The 25,006-nt window shown below is 40.2% G+C and overlaps 1 protein-coding gene across 1 annotated transcript in view; it reads right to left on the reverse strand.

Annotated features, from left to right (window-relative positions):
* The window catches only part of GTF3C1 (general transcription factor IIIC subunit 1), a gene marked incomplete in the record, with an annotated part of 1,808,906 nt that overhangs the window by 969,943 nt on the left and 813,957 nt on the right, over positions 1-25,006 (reverse strand). The window contains 1 exon segment of the mRNA XM_044089472.1: positions 4,271-4,406. Coding sequence (XP_043945407.1) covers positions 4,271-4,406 — 136 coding nt within the window.

Raw genomic sequence — 25,006 nt, forward strand, 5'->3', positions numbered from 1 at the left:
ATATCTGCCACAAAAACAAACTATATATTTATGCATTTGTTCCAGAAAGTGATGTGTTTTACTGCAATATAATATGCTCTTATGAATGCTTCCAAAATGTAAAATGCTCTGCTGTCATTTACATTAAATAAATGTCTCCTATTACTGCAAATAGAATATCACTACTATTGTGCAATATTCCAATATGTCCCTTACCTTATGAACAAGCACTATACAATGTTTTTGTCTAACATGTTCAACTGTACTGTATATTTGTGCATGAATTTCTTGTATTCTATACTAATTGCTATTTTTGGAGCTCTTCTTTTTGCACTGTACTGAAAATGGGTGTTCAAACCAGTCGGACTTTCCCAGTAAAAAGATGCAAACAGATAGTGTCATTGTTTTGTTCAACCTCAGTTTTGCTAGTTTACTGGAATGCCATCTATACCAGGTGATCTGCTGCTCAACTGTTATAAAGTTATTCGGCCTTTATTTCTTCTACAAAGTCTCATTAATTACGATTTGTGCTACCTGTGATGTTAGCCAGGGTAACTCTAAGGAACCTAAATATTTACTTTTGTGCTCATGATCTTCCTTTATTTGGTCTTCCTTGTACAGAACCTCATAAAACATTGTAAAAATCTGTAATATTTTACTGGCATCCCAAACTATATTTCTTGTATTACTATATCATAACTGTGGGATTAATCTTTCTAAAGTTTGCATTCCTAGTTTTTCATCCAAATACTTTTGTACTGTGGAAGACATTACAAAAAAGGCTATTTTAGTTACCATTTACCCATCCAGACAGTCTTTCAATCTCTACTTAGTTCTTTTAAACTTTACAACTCTTATACTCTTAACTGAGTCAACTTATTTTGTAATATGAAGAAACAAACAAAATACTCCCAATGTACACAGGACTTAGCTTTAATTAAAAAAAAAAAAAGTAAGCGCTTTCGCAGACATACACTGTCGCTTCATCAGACTAAAACTTTAAAATGCATCAAATGTTTAAATAGGAATGAATAGAACCAATTTGTTCCAATTAATTAATCAATCCGGTAATAAAATTGGTAGATGCAATTCAAGTAAAACACACATACTTAATTTTAGAACTTACAAAAACATATATGCAACTTGCAAAAATATATGTAAAAACACACATATATATATATGTAGATAGATGCTTCTATCTAAAACTAATGTTTAACCTTTTGAGTTTCAAAAAGGGTTTCACAGAAAAAGCACCATTTAGTCCTGGAAATTTTTCAGCATCCAAGAATAAAATCCATTTCTGTTCCAATGCTTCAACTTTTGTTTCTATATCTCATATAAGGTAATAATATGGAACTTGAAGAATTGATTACTTATATGAATAGGAGTACTAATTTTCTAAAATTTAGTTATAAATGCTCTACAACTGAAATTGATTTTTTAGATGTGCTCCTTAGTAAATCTGATTTGAATCAGGTCCATAGTAGTATTTACAAAAAACCAACAAGAAAGAATGCATTACTACACAGAAATAGTATGCATCCTAGGCATATAGCACGTAATGTGCTTAAAGGACAAGTCTATAGGACACAGACTGCACAATCATGACTTGGAGGCACATAATGCCCTGGTTAAGCTTAAACAGGATTTTTTGCAGAGGGGTTACTCTGAAAAAGAAGACTATAACTGAAGCATGGAGACATAGGAACAATAGATGTAAACCATACTATAAAGATACGGCTGTAAATGAATGTGAAATTCAAGGGGTAGATGCACATTTGAATAATCACCCTAGGGTTATTTTTCAGTTCTCTAGTGACATCAACGAATATTGAGATGTCATTAAAAGAAATTGGCATATTCTACATACCAACTCTGAGCTGAGAAACAAAATTGACAAAGTACCTTCATTCTCTTTTAGAAATAACATGTCCCTTAAACAGAGTTATTTTTACCTGTTATCCTTATTATTTTGTAATATCTTACTTTATTTCATCGTTTGTAAATAGATCTTATTCTCTCTTCTACTTATTTCCTTAACTTTTATCTGAAGGTTTTCATTCATAGCTTACATCTACCTTTCTTTGCACTAGACGTGAGTCAACCCCTCAGAAAACAGCAAAATACAATATAAAATATCCAGTACTTAATAAAAAACACAGGGAAAAAAAGGGTTCCCTAACAGGGTACTTATCTGCTCTCAAACTCCAAAACTGTCCAACCATCAGGTGATTGTAAGCACTGCTCTCAACACAGACTACAAATGTGGTGTCTGCACTTGGGAACTGCATCAAGAAAGTTCTAAAATGGTGTAGGTGGACACCTGTCTTTCAGTGGTATGCCTGAACATATTTGGCAACATACAAAAATAATATAAAATAAACCACAAATAAGACCAGGTCACCAACTTTGGCAAAAGGGAAAAACAATCTCTAGCGCCTCGGCTTTCAAGAAGCCTTCCAGGAGTAAAATACAATGAAAACAACTTTCTTTATATACATGAAAACGCCCTCCCTATTCATTAATTATATAATTAAAACAAACAATTAAATAATTAAACTAAACAAAATATTTCCAGCAACACTCAGTATTCAGCCCACTATGGGTTAACGTGGAGTACTTCAAAATGAACAAAGTTTCTTTATAAAGCAACTTTCTTTTCATATCACAGTTTCCTTGTCCATGTTCAATTTTTTCTAAAATAGTTGCCTTCAAACTTTCTGGGTTACTGTCATGAAAATCTTTAAAATGCTGGGGTAAAGGGTTCTCAAGTCTACAAGACTTGCATCTCTAACATGTTCTTGTAGTCGAGACATGAAAGCCCTTTTAGTCACATAGACTACATACTCTGTTTGACAACAATATTTCCTAATATGTCTAAATAACACCACATTACTCCTATCAAATGTATTAACTATACACCTACAATTTATATATTTGGTACAAGGAAAAGTACCCAAACTTATAAACTGATGTATTAAATTATTTCTAGGTTGTTCAAACTTACTGCAAACTACAATATATTGAATATTGCTCCCTCTCTTATAAGAAAACATGTGTTTTACCTATTATATTTTGTAAGTACTTATATTTCAACAAAATGTCCCAATAGTATGATATGATTTTTTTTCTATTTCGGGACTTAGGATATTATAAGTAGTGACTACAAAAACTCTGTTGTTCTTGGTTTTACAATATTCATGGTTCATAGCATTCACACCTTTTACTACATTCTTATTATTAGTTTTAACTCTAATTCTTTCAAGAGCTTCTGTTATTTTAGTTCTAGCATAACCTCTATCAAGGAAAATATCTGCAGTAACCATTAGTTTATTATTCATTACTTCTAAATTATTGCATACATGAGAAATGCATAAAAATTCTCCACAAGTAAGTGCCCTAATAGTATGTGGAGGTGACAAATATCACCTCTTAAAAATTGGTTCACTTCATTAAATTTTCTATTAATACTTGTCTCAATGTGTTCATTTTGTTCATTTCACATGCTTGAACATACCAGGGGCCAGATGTACATCATGCAAAGGAAGAACGATGCAGAGCTCTAGAAGTCTGTCTGGAGATATATATATAGGGACACCTAACAGTCAACCTCACTGATCTAAATGAAGAAGATCTTGTAATACTTGTACATTATGCCTCTGAAGTTAATTCTGAAAAATTCAATAAGCTAGTAATGGCTAGTAAGGATAATTCTGGGAAGCTCTTTGTCCTTCCTGGTGTCTTCTTTATGAAATAATGCTGACAATTGTTTTAAAAAATATCTTTTTCTACTTCACCTCCTCCCCTTCAGCTGACCATCAGTTGCTCTCTGGAACATCCCCTCATCCACTAGCTCTACTCAATCAGATAAGCCTCTCCTGTTCGGGGTCAAAGAGGAGATAGAGGCACCATCATATCGCGGCCAAGGAAGACTTGTTTTTATTATGCTCCAAGTTTTTCCCTCTCCCTTGTGCACTAAAATTGTATAGGGGATAGGTGTGCAGTTGGTATGTTGGTGCATCATTTCACCTCTACTGCCTACCCTTCTGTGTGTCCCCAAGAGGACAACACTGAGTTGCACTGGAGTACATATCCTACTCTCACCATCGGGCACACCCATTTTCCTGAGCTAGTACCTCAGATGCATAAGCTGCTAATCACCTGGATCATAGTTAGGGCTTTACCCTTCTATGCAAGGCTGCGGTACTGATAAGCTTTGAAGTTGCTCAATAAGCTCAAAGTAAGGGGGGTCCAAAAAAAAAAGGAAGCAGTTCACATGAGCTTAACTTACTTGCTTATTTCTGTTGATGATGTAACTTGTCCAGATCCAGTTTCGTTTGAGATGTCCAAAAAATCCAGAATCAACCCCAGCAGCTCCCATTCCATCTCCAGGAATTGATCCATCATCCACTACTTCACGACTACCCCTAGGGAAACAAGAAAATGAATTTAACCAAAACATAACTCAATAAATTTTCATTTTTTTTATTTTATGTTCATTTACAGTTTATGTACTTAGTAGCACAGGTAAGAAATGACACCAGGTTTAACATTTGTTCACAATTAACTTGATATCTCCAACTAATGGAATTCTGTCAGCAAACTTAAATATACATTATGTCTTTACAATTATTTTCTATGAAAATCAATGGAAAATAGCAAATCAGGATAACGGTACAGATGAAAAAACTATTATGTGCAAAATGGAGAAATAAGAGCAAAACTGACTTCTTCATGTACACTGGGGAAAATAAACATTAAAAACAAACAAAGGGGATTCAGAATCAATGCTTAGACTGAGCCAAAATATACAAAGATGAGAAATTATACCAAAAAGTCTAATTTTTCTAAAAAATTATAGCTCTGACCACATACAGATTTGTAAAAATGATATGCTTCAATACTTTACAAAACAAAAATCATTTTATTTTCTTTACTGCTGATGACTGGGAAGGTACAAAAGGCAAAAACACCACTAAATGACACACCGATCATTTGAGATGATTTTTACCCACAACCTAAGACTATGAGGGGAAAGGCCAGATGCAATATGTTGAGATAGTTTTAATAGTTAAAAGCAGAAACCTGATCTCACCACGATGTAATTGACAAGTTGAAATGCAGATAATTGTTCCAAAACACAATCAACAGCTGTAGTAAAAGTATAAAACTCTTCTTTAATATAGATACAAAGGGTGAAGGTGGTCACAGCCACGCTTCTTCAGACAATGAAAACCCTACACAGAAGTGTTTAAATATTGCTTTGTTTAAAAGCCAAACCCTATATAATTGAGTACTTCAATTATTATTTAAAGCGGCATTGCCATCATTACATTCATTATGGGTAGCTAAAAGATCTAAGACATATAGCTAATACAATACTCAGAATACATCCTATGGACAGAAATGTTTAACATTCATATAAATAATGAGTTTATTGCATTTCATAAATAGTTCTATATCTAATTAAAGAAATCAACAAACAAGCAAGCAAGCAAACAAGTCCCTGCTAGTCTAAACTCTAGCGAGCATTTCAAAGTAAGAAATTTTTTTATGTAGTTACTGTCGTAACTAAAACCACATCTCATTAGACAGGAAGTAGTTAGGCACTTGTAATACATTTAAACACAAAAAAGAGAAACTTTTCTAAACTTTTCCAATCTAAGGAAATAACATAAATGCACAAATGTATAAGCAATACTTGCATTTTTTAAAACGAGCATAATAAAATCAGTTAATTTGATAAAAGTATGCTAGACCTTACTATAGTAACACAAACAAATCTGGTATACGACTACTTATAGTAATCAAACATCTTAGCACAATTTTAGATATGGGTAAAAACAAAAATAGAAATATATAACGTCATAGATATAGGTACAGATCAAACTATCTAAGATGCGCTAGTATCTAAAAATATAAGCGCATCCAATAAACTGCGATAACTTTATAAAATGAAAACCTTACATGAGTGCTAAAATAACGAAGCTGCATATTACATATTAGAATGAAGGCCATAGATGTGATGTTAAAAGAGCATAAGCAGTCAGTAGTACATGTATATGAAAATTAAAACATAAAAACAAAAAATATATATGTCTATATATAAACCAAAATATGTTAATAAATATGTATATAAATAAATATGTAAATATGTGAATAAGTAAATAAATAAATATATATACAATTATATATCTACATATCTAGTATAGTACCTATATTTTGAATGAATTTGATTTGAAACACATATGAATATGTAAAAATATAAAAATATATATCAATTCAACTATAGGTGTAAATTACCCATAGAATATGAGATATAAATAGTGAGTAAAAAATGTATATATATAACGATAATAATAAAGTAATATTACAACCAGAATATTAGGTTATATACCATGTAGCAAAGTTAAGAAATATTTATTTGAAACTATAGAACATAATTCAGAATATGGTCATAGTATTTAACGCTTTCTGTTCTTTAAAACAGGTTTGATAGAAACTGAAGTATTCAAGCCTGGGTAACTATGAGCATTGAATTTTAGAATCCACTTTAATTCTGCCAGGGCAAGATTGTTAGTATTGTCACCACCTCTAGGGTTCAGAGTTACTTTTTCAAGTACCCTGAAAGAAAAAGTGTGTTCTTTGAATTTTACTATATGTTGAGCTAATGCATTGGTATTTGTTTCTCTCTTTATCTCATACAGATGGTCATAGATACGATCAGTTAATCTTCTTTTTGTCAATCCTATATAGAATGCTGTGCATTCTGTACAAGTTGCTAAGTATACCAGGTTTTTAGTCTGACATGTAGCTGAAACATTAACATAATGAGTAAAGCCTAGTGTGGAATGAACAAAAGTCAGGTCAGAACAGATGAATTTACACCTAGTACAAGTACCACATGAAACAGTCCCCATATTTGGGGTAGATTTCTTAACATTTGATGCATAGTCTTTACATAGAATTTGTTTTAAATTAAAACAATTCTTGTACAGAAAAGAGGGATAGGTACCCACCAAGTTAGTTACTAAAGTGTCAGTCTGCAATATGTTCCAATTGTTTCGTATAATATTCTCCAAACATTTCACATCACTGGTATATTTTATAATGTATGGTATTCTTATATTATCATTGACTTTTTTATGTGTAAAAGAAAAAGGTTTCTTAGTCATGTGTAATGCAGAGTCTAAAGGATGTATAACATTGTTTTTAGTGGAATTAACAAGCTCATAATCATAGCCTCTATCCAAAAAGAATTGTTCTAATAGGTCAGCTTCTTTTTCCAAAGTTACATTATCTTGACAAAGTCTGGTCAATCTAGTGAACTGGCTCTTAACTATTCCTGGGAACATATGCCTAGGGTGCATACTGCTGAAATGAAGTAATGTATTAGTCCACGTTGATTTTCTAAAAATGGAAGATGTAATTTTTCCATATTCATTAAGTGTTAGGGAGACATCCAGAAATTCTACTTTTTTTTTATAGTTTTAATAGTTGTCATATAACTCCGGGAAGTGAACTACAGGAAGTGGAAGGAATTGTGTGTGTGTGTGTGTGTGTGCACAAGGATGCACTCTTTTTTTACATGGTCTTTGATAATTGTTTTTTTTTATCTATGTGACCTCAGTGAAGTGGCATTTGGTGACACTGTTTTGACAAATTAGCTTAGAGCCTCAAAAGTACAACCATAAAGCAAGTTTTAGTGTTTATTGGGTGCAAGTACAAGGAAACTAAACATCACAATACATCAGGAGTTGCTTGTGAAGTATGAACATGCCAATGTCTAAAATTAAGCTGTGTGACACAAAGACTGAAACAATGACAGTTGCACTGGTACTAAACAAGTCATTATATATTTGATGGTGTCTCCTTAAGCAGGTGATTACTTCACAAAAATCTTCCCAAAATCAGGTGGGCAGTCTGTCTATAAGGAGACAATGCATAAATAAAAAAAGGAGTTTATCTCCATCAGATACCCAGAAGAGAAGCACTAATAAGAATTCAATAAGCAGATTTAAAATAAGCAGGTGGGAAATAAGCAAAAGGAGTAATAAGTGTAAACTTAAGTCACACTGCTCAGATTTGGAGAGAAGCAAGTCAAAAGGGGATTGAGACTGTCCAGGTAATGATGATGAGTAACTGCACGATGACCAAAATGTTTCTATGGAAATATCTTGTCCTTCAATGTTCTCTATGTGTTCAGAACAGAAGCACTAACAGGAATTCCCCAAGTAGATCTAACATAACCAGGGGCTTAGGACTGTTCAGGTAATAATGAGGTAAAGTGCACGATGGGCAGGGTGGGGTCATTGCTGGAGTGACACCATTTCCGATGCCTTCCCAGAAGTACCCTAAATTAGGTTGCACAAACTAAGTGGGGGTAAGAATAGTAAAACAGAATGTAGGATATCTTACTGTGGACACACAGCATGGGAAATTTATACGCTGATGGTACCAATGCTGATGCATTGATGCAAACGCAAAAGACAGTCTCCAGAAAACCCATGACAGCTCACAAGAGAGAAAAACAGGCAGCGGCTGCGAGAGCTGTGCTAGGTACAACAAAAACATAGAAGTATGGTGTAGTGATCCAAATAAGGAAAAAAGAAGAATAGAAAGACTGTTTCTACTGTGTGTGTAACATTAAGGTATTTCAGATACAAATATTGTTTTACCCAGCTATTAAAAAAAAAAAAAACTTGGGAAACATTTTTTGCCCTATAATCTCAAAGGACATTTGTCATTTTTCATATTGCCTGCACAACACAAATGTCCAAAAAGAGATTGTGCTGCACAAAGAGGGGCAGGTGGTAATCTTACTAGGCACCAGCCTGGACTGGGTGGTAGTCAATGGCAGCAGCAAGGGGTGGGAACATGCCTGGGCTGGACCTGGCTTCAGTTAAACTTTCATGTTGCACTCCTGTGCCCATTATCTAACCTCCCACCAGTCATCAAAAGTATGCTTTATGTACAGGCTCTTGGGCACCTGCTCTGGCAAAGGACAACCAGAGGGATCTGCTACCAAAGGGCTCTGTTTGTTAGGAAGGGTAGTTTCCAGTGCAGAATTCCACTGATATATAACCAAATAATGCCACCAACTGCTCTATGGGATCAGGCTAATCATCCACAGGCTCCTGTCAAACACCCAAACTCCCTGCAGACAGAACCAAGGTCTTACCTCCTCAAATTCCAACACCTTTGGGGTCCAGCTTACCAACTTCACAGTACGAAGGTTGGGGGTATCTATTTGGAATTTTGACTTTCCCTGTAATGATCCTGTGACTTAAACTTAGGGATGCAAGAACTCTCCATCACTCTTCACATAAAAAAATCTGGACTGCCTCAATGCAGTGAAATGGGCCAGCAACTTCTCTCTCCTATTACATCAAGCAAACATGGAGAAGCTCTGGTTCCTGTGGAAGTTTTCAACATTGCACTCTTCCTCAGGGCAGTGCAGGAAATGCTAATACTGGTGCTTATGTCTGCTGATAATCTGATGACTACAGATGTGTGCAGCCACTGCATTACAGAGTATTGTCAGTAATGGTTTACGTCCCAAACATGGTATTTTACAGAAAATTCCAACTGCAGAAGAAAAACACCCAAAGAAGAACCCATCAAGGAAGAACCACAATGTTGCATCTTAAACATATAATTATGGCATCACAGCAAAGCTAAATAAAGCAGATTAATAGCTGTGGGAAGGATGGAACAGCATACTACAGATAATGTTTTCCAGAATGTATGTTTGCATAGGACTGAATGCATACTTAGGTAAAAACAACAGGGGAGGGGATAACTGATTCAACATACAGAGAAAGAAGTCTTTTCAGGGGTGATAATGTGTTAAAGAATTTGGGACCGGGAGACAAACATTCAACTAGAAGACAGCTAAAGAAAGGGAAATACAAGACAGTGGATGAAAGAAATGCAGTGGAGGAAAACAGTAAACATTTTGAAATATGTGTGAATTTGTTGTTTAGTTATCAATTAAATATGACTCTGTAATGCTCAAGGACCAACACATCAGGCCTGTCTGCCAAAAAATGCTTCTTTAACTTATTGCAATTTCATAATCATTACTTCAGTAATGCTGTCTATCCATCTTGGACTCTGTTGATCCTTTCTTTTTTGCCTCCAATCTTTCCCAGCATCAGTGTATTTTCTAGGAATCATATCTTCTCATTATAAGGCCAAAGCATTGATTTTAGGTTTTGCAATTAGGCCTTCCTCTGAACCGTCTGGATTTACTTCCGTAAGTATTGTCTGGTTTGAGCTTCCTGCAGGCAAAGAAATTTTCAAAGGTTTTCTCCAACACCAGAGTTCAAAAGCATCAATAAGACATCACATCTCCTTATCCACACAACATGCACGTCCATAGCCAAAAACGTAGTAATCCCTAAATTAGGATATAGTCTACCAGCGTTAGGCTCTCCAGTCATTCTTAAACACAAATAAAATACAAACAGCTATCAAGAAAACGAGTCATTTTGCATTTCTAGCCAAACTAAGTATACTTCACTGAAAATTTCTACCATATATTAACTGACTACCAGTTACTGAAAGAGCTACTTTCCTCCTCAGCCCAAAAATTCACATACTTCTAAAAATGGGCCCCTGTCCCTAACTTGAAACAAAACTGCAAATAAAATACCCTAATTATACACTGAGAAATGGACAAGAAGAGGTATTAGGCCACATTTCAAAACCTGCACAGGCAAAAGAGCAGTTTGTAAGCTAGGTACAGTAATTTGGAATGGAGTGCCTGCTGAAGTTAGATAACAAAACACACTGAACTTGTTTAACAGTAAACTGAAGTTTAACTATTTAAAAGCACTAAGTGCTCACGTTTTAGAGATGAACACTAAATGTGTACTATATAAACCCAACCTATGAAAAACTAAGTATCAAAGGAGTGCACATATTTTAAATGCATTTCAAATTAATTGCAAAATGATGACGTGTCTAATTGTTGCACAAACTCAAAAGCAGTTCTATCATTGTCGACTGCATAAACTCAAAGATGCTATTTATTTGGTTCAGATGTTAATCTGTTTCCTTTGCTCATATGTTAATCTATGTAAATCTGTAATATTGTAAAGCACTGCTGTGCCCAGGTTGTGGCCAAACAGGGTCTGCTGACTAGTCCACTAATCTGGTTAACAAACCCAATGAATAAATAAATAATTTCCTGTGCTCAACCTTACTTATAAACCCAACTCTCACAGCTGTATGCTTCTACAGGGAAACCTATAGCTTTGACTGTACAAACCTTTGTTTGTTAACAATGTGATGTCTTTGTCCTTTAAAATTGTATCAGGATTTGTCTAGGCTTTCCTTCCAAAAAGAAAAAGTCAATTTTATGGCTGCAGTCACCACCTGCACATATCTCTGAGTCCAGGAAAATAAAATTTGTCACCGTCTCCTCTCCCCTCAGCATCTATTTGCAATGAAATGTGTATATCATACAACTGTAATGGCTGAAAAGCCAGGAAGAGTTGAAGAGCCTGCTGATGAAGGTGAAATCAAAGTGCAAAAGCTGGTTTGCTGCTAACCCTAACCTCATCCTATCCCTGCACCTTACCTTTGAAAATAGCTTTCTGTAACACTACCATTTCTCAAGATAAATCTTGTCTGAATTTGTGGTGAGGTGCTGGTGATAGATAGCAAAAGGAAACAATGTTCCTTTTGTAATGATTTTGCTTTACTTTTTTTTCTGAGCTTTTATGTTATGTTGATTTTGGAAATATTACAATTGGTCACTTCACTATCGATGTTTTTGAATGTTGGTAATTCAACATGTATACATTATACATAATTTCAATTATATGAAATTCCACATACTTTTCAAAAAACACATACATTTTACTTTGAGGAGCAGCCACAATCCATACAGAAGATCAAGTGTAACATCAAAGTAAAAAAATATATTTTCTTAGTTTCATAGGTGTACTGAACTCACGTTCTCTTTCTCATTCACTCTCTCTTCCCACTCCAGGTGATTAGACTGCTGACACTGCAGTGCAGCACTAGGGGGACTGTATTCCCGAGTGTGCTGTCCTTCAGTTAAGAAGTTAATCAAAGTTAATGGTACCTTAAGAGGATTCAAAAGATCCCATGACACCTGCAGAAAAGAGTCAGTGAAGTCTCCTGATGCCAAGGAAAAACATTCCCTAGTAGTAAAAATTACTACCTTGGGTATTTGCTGAAAAAATGCCACTATCCTAGTGGGACTAAGCTGGTTAATAAATGACAAATAAAAAATATGCTATACAATTAGTCTAGATCGTCAATTGGTGGCTAATCACTGGAGTTTACCTACTTCCCCTCTCGACAAGGGACTGAAGAGCAAAACCATAGGTGAATTTATGGTTACCCATCCATTTGTTGAAGCTTAATTTAGATAAGAGTAAAGGAGCTTCTTTGTTTGATATCAAGAGGGAGCTTATGCTAAAGCAGGTAATCTGCTGGGAGAGGTATTTATCTCAGCAACAAATCCTGTTTATATCACGGCGTAGGTCTAGATACCTACAGCGGGCATTTGCAGTGTTACCAGTTTTATGAATATGCAGGAGGTCAAGCAGGACAGGTCTCTGCATAGCTTAGATGGGAGAGAGTGATGCAGCTTTTCAAATTTTCTGCATAGCTTAGGGAGATTATACCAAAATTTCCCTAAGGGACACTGTATGTATGTATGTATGTATGTATGTATTTTACATACACATATACAGAGAGAGAAAGAGAGAGAAATGGACTGAGAAATGTTAATGAACATTTTCATTTTACATGAAGAGCATAAAACTAAAGAACATGCACCTTTATATTACTGCGTGTGTCTATATAGGTCTACTTTAAAACGCTGACTTACAGGAACATCGACTTGCCAATCACCAAGATGAGAACGTTAAAAGTTCACATTGCCAAACTCCTGGAACATTGCAATGTAACTCCAGGAAAATAACCACTGGGCCACCAATCACTACGCATTGAAGGGAAGCAAACTAAACCCACCAACATAGGGGACTGTACCCCCCACACCCTCCCTAACTAAATATACCAACTTCAAGATTGCACTACAGTGGAGAACAGGAGAAATGTCACCATGGTGGCCCAATGGTTACTTTCCTGGAGCTAAATTGCATCATTCCAGGAGTTTGGTATTGTGAACTTTCAACGTTCTCTTCTCTGTGACTTGCAAATCGACATTCTGGTAAGTCGACATTTTAAAGGGGACCCGTTTATAGATATAATTGGATCTCTGTCAGATTATAAAATGCTTATACTAGCAAATGTCAAATAAGAGTGAATATTAAAATATCGAGCTGAAAAGCTCTAATTCCCAAAATACCAAAACTGAACACAACATTAAAAAAAGAAGTTATATACTTACCATAATGTTCCATCTGTGTTGTTCATTTTCATTTATCCCTGCCATATGGGTTTGGTTCCGATTTCGGAAGTGATTCGGCAGTTACTACAGCTCATGCAGCCCAAAAAATCTCAAGCTTCACTTCTACCCACAATCCTTCTCTCCCGATTACCTCAGATTGAGTTTGCAAATTAAGCCATATCTGCTATACCTTAACGATCACAATAACTTAAATGTACATTATCTATTCCACCAAAGAGTCTTCAAAGGCTGGGGGACGGAGGGAGGGGAGTCAAGGATAAATGAAAATGGACAACACTGATGAACGTTATGGTAAGTACACAACTTCTTTATCTGATGTTGTCAATTTTCATTTTATCCTTGACATATGAAGCAGAGTCCCCAGCTACCACAGACGTTGGGAGGACTCACGGAGGACATTCCTGAGCACCACTGAACCAAAGGGTGCTCTTCCACTACAGACCAAATCCAATTTGCAATAAGTAATAAAAGGTATGGGAAGAAGCCCAAGTAGCTGCTGAAAATATGTCATCCACTGAAGCTCTAGATTGGGAAACTGCTGAAGTGGCTACAGATCATGTAGAATGTGCCTTAACAGGCCTAGACAAGGTAGTTTTCTTCTTGCTATAGATAAAGGAAATACAATCTTTGAGCCATCTGGCTAAAGTCACCTTGCTGAGTGGTTTACCAAACCTAGCACTTGAAAAGGAGATAAATAGTTGGTCAGATTTTCTCATGTCTTTCGTCCTGTGAAGATAAACGCATAATTGTCTGTGAATATCTAGCAAATACAAACAGTATTCACCTCTGTTCGAAAAGTTGGGAAAGAAAACCGGCAAATTAAGTCTGACTGATATTAGACTCTGACACTACTTTAAGTAGTAAGGTGGGATTTCTCCGTAAGAAAACTCTGTCTTTGTGAAAAATCAGATAAGGTGGTCTACATGATAAGTCCTGAATTTCTGAAATTCTTTTAGCAGAGGTTACTGCCACCAAAAATAATGTTTTCCATGGCAAACACTTTAGATCATAGTGATGAGATGATTTGAAGGGAGAATGTACAATGGTTTGAACACTACGTTTAGGTCCTATGCTGGAGTAGGGTCTTTGAAAGAAGGTTTCATCATGTGTCCCTTTCAAAAATGACAAAGTCTATGAGAAGCCAAGGAATGTTCTTCCAAACCATCATGGAAATTCGAAATTGCTGCTAGTTGTATTCTGATGGTAGATGGGTAAGCTCTTGCATTGAAGAGAGAGGCTAAGAAATCTAAAATATTATCAACGCAAGTGGAAAAGGGGTCAATATCCCTTTCACGAGCCCAAATGGTAAATCTCTTCCATTTACTAGTATATAGTTTACGGGTGGAAAGCTTATGAAAAGCTAGGAGAATATGGCATACCAGGGAAGAAAGGTTAAGATGCCTGGCAACTAATGGAACTGGAGGAGCCATGCTGTCAGCCTGAGGTTCAGAAAGTCTGGTTGAATTAGACTGTCTGGATGGGACAGACGGTCTGGAGCTGGGTCCAGAGTCCAAGGTCGTTGAATCAAGTAAGGCCAAAGAAAGGGGACCCATATCCATCAAGACCAAAAAGAAGCAATGAGGATTACTTTGCTCTTCAACTTGAGTGTTTTCTTTAAGAATTTTGGAATTAGAGGTATCAGGGGAAAGGCATTATGGAGTCCAGGGGCCAAGTGTGGAGAGAGGCATCTTTTGTTGACTTCCCACATGGGGGGGCAAAGTAGTTGCTGCACTTGTTTATGGGAGAGGTGAACAGGTCCCAGAAGGCTGGCCCCACGTACAGAAAATCCTTTGTTACTTTTGGATTGAAAAAACACTTATGAGACTGAGTTTGTCTACTATCACACTGGAACTCTCCGGAATTTGAGTTGCTATCAGAAAGTGGTCAGAAAATATCACCCTGCTGCCACATTATGAATGCTTCTCAACAAAGGGGATAATATTTTCTTCCTCCCTGTTTGCTGATGTACCAAATACCCAATGTACTGTCTGCCTGAATTGCAATTGTTTCCACAGGAAGAGCTGTTTGAAAGGCTTGCAAAACTAAAAGCACCGCTCTTAGTTCCACAACACTGATATGCAAGTTGGCCTCTACGGAGGACCAAGTGCCTTGGATAGTCTTGCCCAGAAAATATCTCCCACCCCATCTGGGAGGCATCCGTGGTCATTATGGTCTTGGGTTCTGGAATGACAAGTGGGCAGCACAGGAGAATTTCTTTGGAGTGAATTCACCAATTCAGGTCCTTCCAGCAATGACTGGTGATCATAATTTGGCCCAACATGGGTTGATATAGCATAGACAGTTGAGATGCCAGCAGCCAATATAAAATTCTCATGTTTTATCTGGCTAGGGGAACTAGAGTTATCCTTGCCTCTATCAATCAATGCCCGGTCAGAGCAATTATGAGGCAGTTGTCCAAGTATGGAAACACCCCGGAATCTGAAGTCTCAAGTGAGCTGCTAGTACTGCCATACATTTGGTGAACACCCTGGGGGCTGTGGTGAGACCAAAGGGCAGTGCCCTGAATTGGTAATGACTGGCGCCCAGCCAGAAGTGGAGTAAATTTCTGGAGCACGTGCCCATTTTTATGTGGTAATACACATCCTGAAGACCTATTGAGCACATCCAGTCGCCCTTTTCCAAAAACAGAAGAGTGGACTCTATCATGACCATGTGGAATTTCATTTATCAAACTGATTTGTTCAACACATTGAGATCCAAAATTGGTCTGCAGTCACCTGTCTTTTTTGGCACTAAAAAGAATCTTAAGTAAATTCTGGATCCTATGTTGTCTGGTGGGACTTCTTGGATGACTCTTTTCTCTAGTAGTTTTTGTATTTCTAGAACTGCTGGTTCCCTCTGATTGGGTGGAACATCAGGGATTTTTTCTGCATGGGGGGGGGGGGGGTATGGTATAACCTGTGGAAATAATCTGCTGCACCCAAGAATCTCTTGTGATATTTAGCCAGGTATTTTGGTGCAAGGATAACTGTCCCTCTACTGCCACAAGAGGAAGACAATTTGTCTTCCTTTCAGGAATGCTGAAAGGGTATACCCAGGAAAGAGTACCTGAAGCCCTGGTTCTGGAGATCACCTCTGCCGCATGGATGGCATATTCCACTGTAGTTCCCTCATCAGCCCCTGGGAGAACTGGCACAACATGTGCCCTGGAAAGGCTCTTGAGATTTTTTGAACCACATCTTTCCACCGCTTCTCTAATTCCTGGAAAAGGATCTTTGGGGGGGGGGGCATACGCCTACAGCAGAAAGGATCTTACCATCCTTCTCACACCTGGATATTGTCTTTCTAACTTTTGGACCAAACAGAGATGATCTGTCAAAAGGTGCATTGATGAATGAAGACTTAAGTGGCTCCGCAAAGTCACACAGATGCATCCAGGAGTGTCTCCTTATAGAAATGCCTGATCCCGCTAGTCTGATTCCCTTCGGCTGCATGCTCAATGAGCCTCATGGACGAATTTGACACAGACACCAGGGTAGCCAACTGGGATGCAACTTTTTCTTGGTCTCCCTCAGTAAGAGCTCCCGCCTGGATATCAGACAACTCCTTGATCAGATCCCTTTGAAGTCTGTTAAAATGTGCCATGAAATTAAAAGACCTTAAGGTGAAGGTCGAAGATTAAACCTGCTTCCCAAGTCTATCTATTGACTGAGACTCTCTTTTGGGTGGATGGAGAGATGAACCCTCCACAGCGAGTTCCTTTTTCGTGGCGGCCGCTACAACCATGGTATCTACCACTAAGCCTTTAGCCCAGAACTGTTTATCTTCAGAGGCAGATAAAATTTTGTCTGGTCTCTTAGGGATGGGTTCAGTGGTGTCCTGTGCCTTCCACATCCACCGAGAAATCAGCTGAATGAGTTCGTCGGTGGGCAGAATCAGCCAAAAGGTAGACGGGTGAGTACCGAAAGCCTGCAGGTAAACAGATTCTTCCGAGGAAGGGTTTTGGGACTTCCAGTCATCCCTCTGTTTCAAAATTTCTAGGATGTCTCCAAAGGAGACATCATCAGGGGGTGGTCTTGGGAACTCCTCTCCATCAAAATCAGCATCTTCCATGACCTATTCCTGTGGGGAATCTAAGTGCTTCCTCTTGCACTTCTTCTGTGGAACTTCCTCAGGGGGATAGTCTGGAGAGGTATCAGAAGATGACAGATGCTGTATCTAAGATTCATGCAGTTTCGATACTCGCTGCCCCAGTGGAGATGGAGGTTGAATAACTGGGTATGAGGACGTTTTCTGCTCTGAGGAGGAAGAGACCGACGGAGTCACTGCAACACACAAGGCCTTCTACATTGCCTCGAAGGAGGAAGGGAGCCTGTAACAGAGACAGACTGCATTGGAACCGCGGGTGATTCCCCACTACGATGAAACAGCCCCCAGGACAGAAACCAGCACCAAATTGAACCATGCCAATGCTCCAAGGTGGAGGGACGGCTCCAAAAATCTGGAGTTGACTCCTGGCCCTTGGAGCCGACAGGGCAGATAAGGCCCTGGAAGGTCTCTGGATACGAAAAAACATAAGAACTCAGGGCAATAACCAGCTCTGAAGCAAGAGAGATCGCTGGAACCAATACAATCAGCACCAGATGACTTGGAGCTATAAAATCTGATGCCTCAGAGGAGGTCAGATAAGGAGTAGAGGTAATACCAACAGAAAAATGAATAAACTGGAAGGAATATGAAGAAAACTATCCAAAATATGAACTTCAGTCGAGAGCTACAGTGAATGAGATTGTCTCGAAAAGTGGCAAACGAGCTCAGAGGTAATTGGGAGAGAAGGGCTGTGATAGAGGTGAAGCTCAAGAGTTTTGGCTTGTGCGTGGAGTAGTAACAGAAGAGTTGGTTCCAATATCGGAACCAAACCCATATGTCAAGGATAACATTAAATTTGATAACATCAGATCATCTTTCATCTTTTTTTTTTTTGCAGGGGAGCAAGCCCTTCAGCAGCCCTTGCTAATTATACATACCAACTTTGAGATCGCACAACAATGGGAAAGAGAGCAATGCCCCAACCCCTGCTGTTCCACAGTCCTACAAAATATAAATCCCGTTCCCTTTGATATTAAGGGAGTCTGAGCTTTTCAGCTCAATATTTTGACATTCGTATGAGCATTCGATAATCTGACCATACACAAACACACACATGATTAAAGATACATATAAAACAGAAGTTATGTACTTACCATAATGTTCCATTTGAGTAGTTAGACTTCATTCTTCTGCACATATGGGTATACGGATCAGATTCGGATCTGAGCCGGCAAACTTTTCAAGCATCAGCTCCGAGCTCCAAGCTCCTCCTTTACCTGTATTACATCTCTTCCTACTATCTAGCCCCAGATCAAGTTTGATGTCACTAAATGGCAACATAACCACAATCCTAAACAGGACAAACCTGAAGAGTGAGGGGGATGGAGGGAGGGAAGGTGCAGAAGAATGAAGTCTAACTACTCAGATGGAACGTTATGTTAAGTACATAACTTCTATATCTGAAGTAGTTAACTTCATTCTTTCTGCACGTATGGGACAGAGTCCCCAGCTACTAGTATTCCTGAGAGGACCTCATGGAAGGATATTTCTGAGCACCGCAGAGCCAAAGGATGCTCTCCCTCTAGAAATAAGATCCAATTTATAATGAGAGATGAATGTGTGCGAATTGGCCCAAGTCGCCACCGCACAGATATCATCTAACGGAACTCTTGACCAGAAAGCTGCAAAAGTGGCCACTGCTCTAGTGGAATGAGCCTTCAAAACACCAGGAGGAGATAAACCTTTGTCCTTATAAGCTTGTGCAATACAAAGAGTGATCCACCTTGCTAAGAACACTTTCGAAACTGCTTTGCCCAAAAATGGTTTAGAAAAAGAGACAAACAATTGATCCGACTTCCGGAAGGGTTTAGTCCTATGGAGGTAAAAACGTAGCTGTCTATGAACATCCAATAAATGAAGCTTACGTTCACCTCTATTTTGGAAATTTGGGAAGAAGACTGGCAAATTTATAGATTGATTGATATTGGCTGCTAGGGACACCTTGGGAAGAAAAGAAGGGTTCGTACGCAGCGAAACCCTATCCTTATGGAAAACCAAATAGGGGGGCACGGAGGATAAGGCATGCAACTCCGAAACTCTTTTAGCTGAAGTGATCGCAACCAAGAATGCTGTCTTCCACGACAAAACTTCATTGGAACTGAACCGGCTGGCTCGAAAGGGGGAGAAGTCAAAGCTTGAAGGACTAAAGTCAGATCCCAGGGGGGCACTGTTTTTTTAACTGGTGGTCGCAATAAAAAAATGCCCTTCAGAAATGCTTTACACAGTTTGGCAGAAGCCAGAGCAGCCTTATTTTCACCTACATGAAAATTAGAAATAGCAGCCAGTTGAACCTTGATGGTGGAAGCACTTGCGCCTGATAGAAAAAGATTGGCCAAAAAATCCAGTATGACCAGAACGGGGGGCTGTAAACGGGTTCTGATTGCATTGAGAGGCCCAAACGCAAAAACATCTCCACTTGCTATTGTAGAGTTTCCTAGTGGATGCTTTAATAGAAGCTCCCAGAATATTCTTAACAGGGGACGAAAGTCCAGGAGTCCTGATGATCATGGAACTGGAGCAGCCACGTCGTCAGCTTGAGACTGTTCAGGTTGGGCAGGGCCATGCCCGACGGGTGAGAAAATAGATCCGGACATGGATCTAGAGTCCATGGAGGAGCCAACAGTTGAGACCATAGGAAGAGAAACCACACTTGGCGAGACCAGAATGGAGCTATGAGAATGACTTTGCACTGCAGCCGGCAAGCTCTCTGAAGGAACTTCGGAATAAGAGGTAACGGGGGATAAGCATACAGTAGCCCAGGAGGCCAAGCATGGACTAGAGCGTCCCTGGGGACATCCCCCGAAGGAGGGAATCAGAGCGAAGAAGTTGCTGCACTTCGTGTTGGAAGGAGATGCGAAGAGATCGCAGCAAGGTTGACCCCAAACAAGGAAGATCTTCTCCACCACTGATTGTTTCAGAGACCACTCGTAAGGCAGAAGGACTGCCCTGCTGAGACTAGAATGTTGGAATGTCCCGGGATATGCGTTGCTATGAGAAACCGGCTGGTGGATATGGCCCACTCCCAAACCCTCATGGCCTCGTGACAAAGGGGGTAGGATCGGGTCCCTCACTGTTTGTTTATATACCATTCAGACATGTTGTCTGATCGAATGGCTACCATCCCCGGAGGTAGGACAGGGTGGAAGGCTCTCAATGCTAAAAGCACTGCCCTCATCTCCAGGACACTGATGTGTAGCTTGGTCTCTGGAAGGGATCACGTGCCTTGGACAGTTCTTCCCAGGAAGTGCCCTCCCCACCCGAGCTGGGAGGCGTCCGTGGTCACCGTGGCTTGAGCCAAAGGGGCTAGAAAGCTGTGCCCCGCAAAAATGTCCGCTGATTGAAGCCACCACTGGAGTGATCCTTTGCATGTCCAGTTGATTCGGATGTGGAAACTCATCGGGAGGTCTAGCCAGGACCACTGAACTGCTAGATTCCACTGAAGGACTCTCATGTGAAGACGTGCAAGAGGGTGGATAGAGATTGAGGCTGCCATCGAACCCAGAGTCCTGAGAACATTGGCTGCTGTGACTACCGGAGTGATCCAAGATCACTGATACATGGAGTCTGAGATTTTCTATCCTTTCTGGGGTGAGAAAAATCTTTGACTGAATCGAATCCAACTGTGCCCCGATGAAGTCTATGATCTGAACCGGAGTCAGGTGGGACATTTTGAGATTGATCGTGATGCCTAACTTGTGAGCCAGACTGAGGAAGTAGTGTAGGGCCTGACACAAGAAATGTTTGGTGGATGCAGCGAAGAGCCAGTCGTCTAGGTAGGGGAATACCTGAATGCCCTGAAGTCTCAGGTGAGCCGCTACGACCGCCATAACCTTGGTGAACACCCTGGGGTCTGTGGTGAGACCGAAGGGTAGGGTTCTGAATTGAAAGTGACTGGCCCCTAGCTGGAAGCACAGAAACCTCCTGGAGCTCCTGTGGAACTTGATGTGATAGTAAGCGTCCTGGAGGTCTAACGAGCACATCCAGATGCATTCTCTCAGAAACGATAGAATGGACTGTAAAGTGACCATCCGGAATTTTGGTTTCTCTACTGACAGGTTAAGGATAGACAGGTCCAGAATGGGCCTGAGGTCCCCTGTCTTCTTTGGCACTAAAAAGAACCTGGAGTAGATGCCTGATCCAGATTGATCTGGGGGACCGGCTCAATGGCTCGTTTTTGTAGAAGCTTCGAAACCTCTAATGCTGCAGCCTCCCTGTGAGTGGGTGGAACATCTGGAAGGCGTGTTGGAGTTATGGGACATGAAATGAAGGGGATAGAATATCCTCTGGATATGATGTTTAACACCCAGCGGTCTGCAGTAATGGACTCCCCATGCCGCTGGATGTAAGGAAAATCTCCCCCGACTGCCTCTAGAGTAGAGCAGCTGGGCAACCCTCAGGGTTGCTGTGCAGGTCTGTCAGAAAAGGGTTCCCTAGACCCGAAGTTTCTGAGACCCCCTCTGCCTCTGGGACGGCGTTGGTCTTTTCCCCTCTGCCTCTGGGGGACGAATATTCCTGAGTGTCACGAAAGACTGTGATTTCCGGAACCACATCTTCTTTTGCCCCTTTTGGTTCCTGGAATAGAACATCTGGGGGTTAGAGAAGTGGATTCCGACAGCTGACAAAGTCTTTCCGTCCTTCTCACTCTGGGTTAGTGTCTCACGTACAGTCTTCCCAAAGAGGGATGATCCATCGAAAGGGGCATTGAAGGGGTCCGCAAATTGACACAGCCTGATCCAGATGTGTCGTCTCAAGGCAACGCCTGTATCAGCAGCTCTAGCGTCTCCCTCCGTAGCACGAGAGAGGAGACGCATAGAGGTATTTGTCACTGATTTCAGTGTAGTCATCTTCACGGTAAAGGACTGCTTGTCCTGCTGTGAAAGAGACTCTGGGAGCGACTCGGTTAGTTCCGATATAAGGTCTCGCTGCAGTCAGATGACATGTGCCAAGTAATTCAGCGCATGGATAGAAAATGTCGCTGACGAGTACATGCGCTTCCTGAAATGATCAATCGACCTGCATGGATAGAAAATGTCGCTGACGAGTACATGCGCTTCTCGAAACGATCCATCGACCTGGACTCCTTGTCTGGTGGATGAACCGAGGAACTCTCCTGAGCCATTTCCCTCTTTGTGGCTGCTGCAACCACCAAAGCGTCTACCAGGGCTCCCTTGGACCATGCCTGCCTGTCTGATGGCGTGGAAAGAATTTTGTCTGGCCTTTTGGGTATAGGCTTTACGGTGTCAGGATCCTTCTATGCCCTAGTGGTGATAAGGTCCACCAAAGGGTCAGCTGGAGGGGAGACCCAAGAAGAAGATGGGCCCACGCCAAAGGCCTTCAGGAATATGGACTCATCCGCAGAGGGTTTGGGGGCTGACCAACCTCCTCTTTGGCAGAGGATCTCCATAATGTCTCCGATCGAGACGTCCTCGGTAAGTGATATGGGGGAACCCTCTCCTTCATCCAAGTCCGTATCGGTAGTAATGGACTCAGGGGAGTCCAAGTGCCTCCTCTTACACTTGCGCTTACGAGGTTCCTCTCCAGCGGGAGTCTCTGAAGAGGATTCGTAAGCCTCCGGGGATTCCCTGAGGGGAACAATCTGGGGTTGCTTTGGCACGGGCTGTCCCTGAGACAGGGTAATGGCAGCAGAATCCAAAATCAGAGGGGTTGGAGTAGGATCAAAGTAGGTGAGCTGTGGCTTCAACCCCTGGGAGAGAACCCTTTCCAGTGCCCCGAATGCTGATGGAGAGCACGCCTCCGACGGCAGGGTAGTCTAGGCACCGAGGATGGGATACGAAAGAGCAAGATCTCGACCCTTGGGTCCGACTCCCCGACCACGGCTCCGAGAGTCTCCTGGATCCGAGATCGGATCCAAGGAACTCAAGGTGACGGCCAGCGTCGAGGAAACGAGAACCATCAGCGCCGACCCAACAGCTCCGAAAGGTCTCGGACCCGACAATCCCGAACCGTTGGGTCAGATCGGGGAAGGAGAAATAGAAGAGGGCCCTGGTAAGACTCCCATCTGAATCTGGTTCTGGATGAACCTCCTCATCAGCCTATCCATATCTAGGTTGGAGACACTCCGAGTCGACCTGGAGGAAGCGACCGACTCGGGTCTGGGCCGGATCTGAGGGGAGTGCTTTGGCTCTGATGGCTCCATCAGCTCCGGTGAAAAACAGGGAGAGCGGAGCCAAGGAGAACGAGACCTGGGTGCCTTAGAAGAGGGGCTGGAAAAGGACTCCCTGTTCGGTGATCTTTTTCTGGGCCTGTCCCTCTCCTTGTGGCACTTCTCCTTTTCTCTTCTGTCCCTACCTCTCTGGGATGAATCTGATGTAGCAGGCCTGGCAGGAGGTTGAGTCCCTGCCTGCACAGTGTCACTGGCTGGAGATGAAACAGAGGCAGACTCCAGGGCAGAAGGTGGTAGCAGACCTTTAGCCACAAGCCTAGCCCAACGATCCTTAAGTGCCCTAGGGTTAAAGCCTGAACAAATGTCGCAGGATGCGGACAGATGGGCGACCCCTAAACATAGAACACACAGAGTGTGGCCATCGGCTGGTTAGAGCTTGTGACCACTACACTAATGAGACCAAAAAACCTTACCACCTTGCTTAGAGCTCAGAGACCACAATGCTGACTCATAGAGCAGCTCAGAGACCACAATGCTGACTCATAGAGCAGCAAACGAGATCTGGGGCTAGATAGGAGGAGCTGATGTAATATAGGTAAGGGAGGAGCTCGGAGCTGATGCTTGAAAAGTTTGCCTGCTCGGATCAAAATCAGATCCATATACCCATATGTGCAGAAAGAATGAAGTTAACTACTTCATATCATATATATATATATATATATATATATATATATATATATATATATATATATATATATACACACATACATATACATATATATATATATATATATATATATATATATATATATATATATATATATATATATATAAACAGACAAAGGAAAAAGTTAAAAAAAATATTGCTTTCAAATTACACAGACTGCTTTAAGAGGTGATTCAGTGAAAATTAGTACAAAGAAGGGGATAAAAAAAACAAAGCAACTTTGTTGGAAAATATGAGTCTAAATGAAGGAAAAAATGTACTTTTCTAAGTATAGGAAAATTCTTTGGAATTCTAAGAAATAAGAAAAGCATACAGTATGATTTAAAAGACTTCAGAAAGTTGCCAAAGTAAGGAGCATAAGGTTTTACTGAAAGAATATAGAGAAAAATTACAGGAGTTGATGAATGGTGAAAGAATACTGAGATGAGATGGGCAAAAAAGCCATAGACAGAAACAGGCCACACATTAAACAAAAGGCAATATTTAACCTTAAACTATGGAGTATTGTTCAATAATCAGGGAAGAAAGCAAACCATCTGCCAGTATGAAATCAGCAGAACAAGACAGCTGAAAAAACATACTATAAGTACACTGAGTAATGCGATCATTGTTTATGACAGCAGAGAAGCTGCTGAGTCTACATGAACATATG

The sequence above is a fragment of the Protopterus annectens genome, chromosome 12.part0 (assembly GCF_019279795.1).
Source record: "Protopterus annectens isolate FY-2018-M chromosome 12.part0, PAN1.0, whole genome shotgun sequence".
Taxonomy (NCBI): domain Eukaryota; kingdom Metazoa; phylum Chordata; order Ceratodontiformes; family Protopteridae; genus Protopterus; species Protopterus annectens.